This window comes from Geospiza fortis, unplaced genomic scaffold (genome assembly GCF_000277835.1).
Source record: "Geospiza fortis unplaced genomic scaffold, GeoFor_1.0 scaffold432, whole genome shotgun sequence".
In the NCBI taxonomy this organism is placed as follows: domain Eukaryota; kingdom Metazoa; phylum Chordata; class Aves; order Passeriformes; family Thraupidae; genus Geospiza; species Geospiza fortis.
Genome location: NW_005054436.1, coordinates 926,114 through 933,179, shown reverse-complemented (window position 1 = coordinate 933,179; position 7,066 = coordinate 926,114). Strand labels below are relative to the sequence as shown.

Sequence of the window (7,066 nt, the reverse complement as noted above, 5' to 3'; positions counted from 1 at the left end):
AGCAGGAATTTCTTTTGTTGTGTGTTTTAATTTGAGTTTCTTGTTTGTATTTGAATTTCTTTTGCTGTGTCTTTGAAGAGCCCCTGACACAACCCGACACCGAGCACCACCAACATCCTCCTGGAAAAAGCCTTCAGTGCAACTCAACCCCCCCCAAAAATCCCTCAATGACCACCAGATCCCACCAGAAAACCCTTTTGATCGGTTCAGTCTCTCCCAAATTCGGGATCAATTCCCATTTCTCCATTCTGAGTTATTTCCAAAGCCACCCCAGGGCCAGGTTTGCCTCTTCCACCCCAGCCGAGAACCGTGCCCTGGGGTTTTCCCAAAGCTTTCAAAAGCAGGAGGTGTTGCAACCAATCCCAACAAAGATTCCTTTGTAGGACGCAAGCAAAAATAATTTCCCTGTTCTGACTCCCAATATTGCTGCACTTAGAAAATATTGGATGTTTTCAAGCGAAATGATTTTGGAGTTGTTACGCAGCAGGCGATTGGAGAGGCAGAATTTACTGCATGTGGCAAATAAAATAATTAAAGGAGTGCATTTACTGGAGCCCAGATAATTTCAGCTGCTCTGTAATTCCTTTTGAGGCTGGAATACAGCCTTGAGCTGCAGCACCAAAGGCCCTGGTGATGCTTGGAGCACTCTCAGGCAACTTTCATCCCTGCTCTGCTCTGCCCAGGGAATTCTCTGCTCCCTGGTGTCCCCTGGGACACCCCCAGTCCCACTGAGATCCCCACTGGGGCTGGGGGTCTTGCACAGCCCCACCACAGAACCCAGGGCCAGGCTGGGTTTGTCCCTGAGGGGTTTTTATCCACCCTACTGCCAACAAGGGGCATCCCAGAGGGGGAAAATTTCCCCTGGGATCAAAACGTGTTAGAGATGGGAAAACAGGCAGGGAAATGTCCTGTGAGCCAGCACGGATCTGCGGAGGCTCCTGCAGGAACTGGGGAGCCCCAAGGCTCCCTCAAAGGCTCCTGCAGGAATTGAGGAGCCCCAAGGATCCCCCAGGGGCTCCTGAATGAACCAAAGCCCCTCCACTCCTCCGGCAGGGCTGGATCAGCGCAGGGAGAAGCCTGCCAGGACACCCAGGAGCTGCACAGGTTCCATCCCACAAAAGCAGAGGCTGGAGCAGGGCTGGGATCACCCCAATCTCTGAGCAGCACACCCCAGGAGCATCCAGGGGATGTGTGAGGATAGCCCAGGGGATGCACACAGCAATGCCCCAGCTCCAGGATGGGCACACAGAGCTTCCTCCAACAGCCTCAGCCCTGCCGGAGCTCAGGCAATAGGGAAGCCATAAAGGCCACTCAGGATTTCCTCCTCTTCCTCACCAGGGAAGAGGACAGGCCTCCAGAAGTGGGAAATCAGCTTGTTTTAAGTACTGAGTATTAAATTAGAACAGATTACAGCAATATGACATGGATAAATCACTGTCCAGGAAGAGCTGAGGTCATTTATTTATTGAAATTATCTTGGATTAATTTTGTTGCATTTTTTTCTCCTATTTATTCCTTCTTTTTGCCATTTCCCTTTTTTTTTTTTTTCCTTATTCCCAGACAATTTGGGAACTGTCTGTGTATTTATTTCTAGCTAAGGACAAGCAGGGGAATAAAACAAAGACCTCAATAATACCCAAAACTATCACCCCACGGGAGCACTTCAGCACCGAGTCTGCTTTTAATTACAGAAAACATCTCCAGCTCAAGTTTTACGCAGCCCCACGAGGGAGCCTTTTGGCCAAGATAAAGATCTGGAATTGGACAATACTGGCACAACCCACCCCTGTCCTGCGTCTCCACTCGAGCTTCTGAGAGGCACAAGACTCTCCAATAATTTATTCTCCAAGCACTTCCCAAATCTCTGAGGGTAAATGTGCAGAAAGCACAGGATCTCTGGATCTCTGCCTCGAGGGCCAAAAATTGCCCACAGGAATATGGGAACAGGGGATCATTTTGCCCCTGCTCCTCTTTGGCTCCCATCCCATAACCCCACTCCATCTCCCTCATCCTCAGCTATTTTAGGCTGACCCACACTCGTCTGCCACTCAGTAAATCCCAATTTCCCTGTGTCCCTGGACTGGGAGTATTTTATTTCTCCATCTCCAGGTTCCTGGAGCTGCCATCCCATAGAACACCATCCCAACCTTCCCACAGTGCTCCCAAACCAGGATTTCCCATTTCCAGTCCATCTTTCTCACAGTTTTTTGCTTTTTCACCTCATATTCAAGCCAAGAGTTCACAATACATGGGGTGAGGGCAACCAGCACCGTGGGGACAGCGATGCCACAAATACCTCCACAGGAGGGACAAGGGGGTGCCACCCCCTGCACACCCCAAATTGCTCATGTCTGCACACCCCAAATTGCTCATGTCTGCACACCCCAAATTAAGTCCTCATTTAATTTCTGCACATCCCAAATTCCTCGTGTCTGCCCACTCCAAACTGCTCATTTAATTTCTGCACACCCCAAACCGCTCATTTCTGCACATCCCAAACTGCTCAATTTAATTTCCGCACACCCCAAACCCCCCATGTCTGCACACCCCAAACTCCCCATTTAATTCTGCACTCCCCAAATTCTCCATTTAATTTCTGCATACCCCAAGCCCCTGAGGTCTGCATGCCCCAAACCCCCCATTTAATTTCTGCACACCCCAAAGTCCCCATTTAAATTCAGCACACCCCAAACCCCATTTCCCAGCTCAGAGCACAGGGCTGTGAGCCCCCGTGGGAGGGAAACCCTCTCTCAGCTGAGCTCTCAGAAGTCTGAAAGCCAAAGAGCAGCGGCGGTTCCTGGAAACGCCTCGCTCGGGGGAGGTGAGAAGCCTTCCCACCCGCTGGCTACGTGACAGGGACAGGGGGACAGCCACAGCCCGGGGGGCAAGGAGGCTTTTTTGGAGAGGGAAAAGCCACAAAGGGAACTTGGGGTTGGGATGGATGGGCCCAGCTAGAAAATACTGCAGGGACAAGGTGGGAGAGGGGATGTGAAGTGCTGTGGCCACAAACCCCCTTGTCCTGTCCCCCCTTGTCCTGGGGACACGTTTCTGTCACTTGCTGTGGTCACACCACGCAGGGACACGACCAAAAGCACCAAACCTCTGATGCACACCCCAAAAATGAACAGGGCAGGAGGCACCAACAACCAGCACGTCCACAGGGCTGAGCAGGGAATGTGGGGGCACAGGGACAGCCACAGCTCTGGGGGGGCAAGGAGCTTTTTTGGGGGTCTCCCTTTCCTCCCCAACAAGGACAGCAGCAACGGGGTGGGAGGCAGAAAGAAAGGGTTAAATCCAAAAGGGATTTGGAAAGTGGGGAGAGAGGTTAAAAAGTGAACGGTAGCAAAAAAAAAAAAAAAAAAGTCCAAGAGGGGAGAAAAGGAATTTAAAAGGGGAAAAAGACTTTGCACAAGAGTTGAGGGCAGAAAGGGGATGGAGCTGCGAGAGGGAGCTGGGAGGGAGAAAGGAAAAGGAAGGAAAAGGAAGGAAAAGGAAGGAAAAGGAAGGAAAAGGAAGGAAAAGGAAGGAAAAGGAGGAAAAGGAAGGAAAAGGAAGGAAAAGGAAGGAAAAGGAAGGAAAAGGAAGGAAAAGGAAGGAAAAGGAAGGAAAAGGAAGGAAAAGGAAGGGAAGGCAGGCAGCGGGTGGGTGTGAGGGGAGGCCCTGGGGACGCTCCCTTTTCCCCAGGAACACACTGAACACCCCTGTGCAGCTCCCAGCCCTTCAGCTCCCCAGGTTCTGCCTGCTGGGGGTCATTGTGCAGCAGCTGTGGATGTGAGAGGGCTCTGCAGCCTGGACACAGGCCTGCAGAAACGGGGGGGAAAAGAAGGAAATTCCACAGGAAGTTCAAATATTTTATTACTTCCTGTTTGTACAAAGTATGTCAACACTTGGCACCCGTTGTGCTATTTGTTTAGAGCTAAGGTGCCAACTTGACAGAATGTCCTTTTTTTCCTGTCCAGATCTAACCCAGAAAGAGCTGGAGCAGGAGGAGAAAGAGCTCAGAGCGAGCGGGGCACTGGAGGAGCCGGAGGAGGAGATGCTCCAGGGAAGGCAGCACTGGTGTCACCCCAAGGAGCCTCCTCCTGCTCCCCCTGCCCTGGCAGGGCTCTGCCCCCCGCCCTGCGCTCCCCAGCCATCCCCCCTCGCTGCCAGAGCCCTCAGGAGCCGGCTCTGGGCACAGCCAGAGTTGAAAGCCTCGCTCAAGGGCTCAGATAAAGCCATGGCCAGGGCTGGAAGATGAATGGGATGCCCAGAGGTGGAGCCCAGCCACAGCCCTGGCCCCAAAGCCCACAAGGACGTTGGCTGGAGGGATTCTGCTGCAGCTGAGAAGATGCTGCCCGGGCCTTTCCCAGGGTATCAAGACAAATGGCCAATTCTTCCCACATTAAGGATGGGTTTTGTCCTCTCCACCAGCCCCACATCAGCCTCCAGCCCTGGCCAGGGCTGATCCTCACACCAGCAGCCAGCACACACCGTGGCCCATCTCTTGAAGCCAAAAAGGGAAAAAAATTCCACGTCATTTTTATGCCCCCACATATATACACACAGACATTAACATATATATGTTAAAAAGTATATATAATATGCATATATATAAATAAAAATTGCAATTCCTGCCGGCAGCTCTCACCTCCCACAGCCAAACAAGGCAGAGCAGCACCAGCCTCGGTGTTTGGCCCAAGGTGGGGATCCCCAGGGCTGTGCCAGCCCCAAATGCCAATGCTGGCACTGCCAGGGTGCTGTGCCCGGGAGCCACCCAGTGGCAGGTGAACCAGGAAAAGCACCTCAGCTTTCCAGGATCACTTTACAGCTGCTGTTTCCACACCCAGGGATTCTGCAGAGCAGGGAGGGGAGAAAGGTGTTTTTTCATTGTTTTTTGAAATTGTTGTCTTCATTTAAAAGTATGGCAAGAAAGGAATTAATTTTATTTCTTTTTTCCCATTGGAAATTCATCAACCATGAGTTCAAGCCCCAGCATCAAACTGGGAGCCAAAACATGACCAACAAATCTATGGTTCCCTGAAAAAAACTCCAAAGTAGCCACAATTTGGGTCCAAACCTTTTCTATCAGCAATTGATGGGTTGGGGGGGTGCAGGAATGGGGGAGAGATCAACCTCTGGGGCTCACACCAGGCAAGGGCACAAGCAGCAAATAAACCCCACACAGATCTCCTCAAGGAGCCAACGCTTCCAGCACAATCTGAGGTCCAGAAATCATCACAAAAATAAAAAGAAACCCCCAGAAAAGCGCTGCCCTTGCAGCTGGGCTGTGTCCCAGGGAGGGCAGCCCACAGCAGAGCCAGGACAAGCTGCTCCATCCCCCAACTGCCATGGCCTCCATCTCAGAAAACTGAAATGAGGGATGGGGAGCTCTGGGGTGAAATGCTGAAATTCAGGAGGAACGGGTGTGATTCACCTGGGTTTGGCTGTCAGGGAGGCCAAACCGAGCTCCAAGAGTAGCAACTATCTCACCTTGTATTATTATTTATGTATTCCTGATGGTGAGGATGATGATGATGATGATTATTATTATTATTAGAAAGGCGATCTGATGCAGCTGATAAGGGGCTGAGCCAGCAGTCAGGAGGGCTGGTTTCTATTCCTGACACTCCTGGCAGAGTTGTGAAATTCCCTGCCCAGCCCTGGGGCTCAGCCCCAGCACCCACCACGACCCACAGGTGCCCCACACCAGGGACCTGCCTGATGGTTCTGGCTTCAAAAAAAAAAAAACCACAACAGCAGCGTTGGATTTCCTGCATTCCAGCTTCTAAATCCATCCTCGACAGGCTCCAAAATCAAATCAATGAGGGGGGAAAATCCTCCAAAGCCCGATGCAAATAAACCCCCCTGGCCGAGGGAACGGCCTCCACCTGGCCTGACATCAAGGGGCACCGATGGCCCAGCGACAGCATCAACAGAAAATGTTTTTGGAGGCGTTTTTTTGAGGGATCAAACTGCTTCCCCTGGCTGCAGGCACCACAGCCTGACACGCAAAGGGAACAAACTCAGCTTTATAGTGCCGGGGTGCTGCTGGGCGAGCAGGAAGGCAAAGCGGGAAATGGAGCCCCCAGGGACAGGATCCCAGCACACCGGGGGATCCCACAGGGCAAATCATCCTCGGGGCAGAGGGAACTCCGCGGGCAGCAGCTCCTGAGAGCGTCCCTGGGCTGCTGGGACACCGAGGGCAGCTCCGAGCAGCCTGAGCCGAAAGGCAGCCCGGGCAGGGCAGCTCCCGGAGCCTCCCTGAACCACGAGGCACCATCCTGCCCCCGGGAGAGCCTCCCCAGCACAACAGAGACGCTTCTGCGGTCGCACAGTCTCAGGTTTCTCCAGGCTCAGCCCCCGGGCGCTGCCAGCCCCAGCCTTTGACAGCCCGAAAGCGAAACCACCGCGAAGCCGAGGGGACGGAGCTCTGTGCCAGGGCAGACACCGCCTCAGCGCCCAGGGAACCTGCAGCACTTTTAGTTCAATCAGCCAGTAATCAGCCTCCGAAGCCGAGCACAGATTTCTGGTTTCATAACCCCCCAATCCCCCTGTGCAGCGCCAGGCTGGGCCCTTCCTGCTTTTGCCATCGAAGCCCAAAGAGTTTTCCCAACATCCCAACCTGGAGCTGTGAAATTATCCCTCCAAGAAGGGTTAGGGAGCTATAAACCATCCCTCCATGATGGGATATGGAGCAGGAGGCCAGCAGGGAGGGAGGGACACACGGGAACATCCGAGCAGCCAAAGGTGCCACCCCAGTGCCATCCCTGAGCTCCATGTGCCAGCTCCGTGTCCTGCACCCCTCAGGCACGGAGAGCTCGGACCCTGAACCCCCTCCCCACAATTATCAGCGCTGCCAGACCCCAAACCAGCCCCTCACCAGCCCTTCACTTACTGCGGGGCTCCCGGGGTCCGTCCACGGTCACTTTGATGGCTCGGTGGTACGTGGCCACTTGGGTGGGGTTGGTGAACACCGTGATGGTCAGGGTGAAGCTTTTCCCTAAGGAGGGTGGGAGGGAGGGAGAAAAACCAAACAGAAGTGAGGATCCCACATGGGTTCAGCTCCTGTGGGAGAGGGAGGCTG

General features: G+C 53.3%; 1 protein-coding gene across 1 annotated transcript in view; it reads right to left on the bottom strand.

The window, feature by feature from the left end:
• RUNX3 (RUNX family transcription factor 3) overlaps positions 1 to 7,066 on the bottom strand; it is a 32,801-nt gene that overhangs the window by 20,614 nt on the left and 5,121 nt on the right. Inside the window, 1 exon segment of the mRNA XM_031062079.1 lies at positions 6,878 to 6,982. Coding sequence (XP_030917939.1) covers positions 6,878 to 6,982 — 105 coding nt within the window.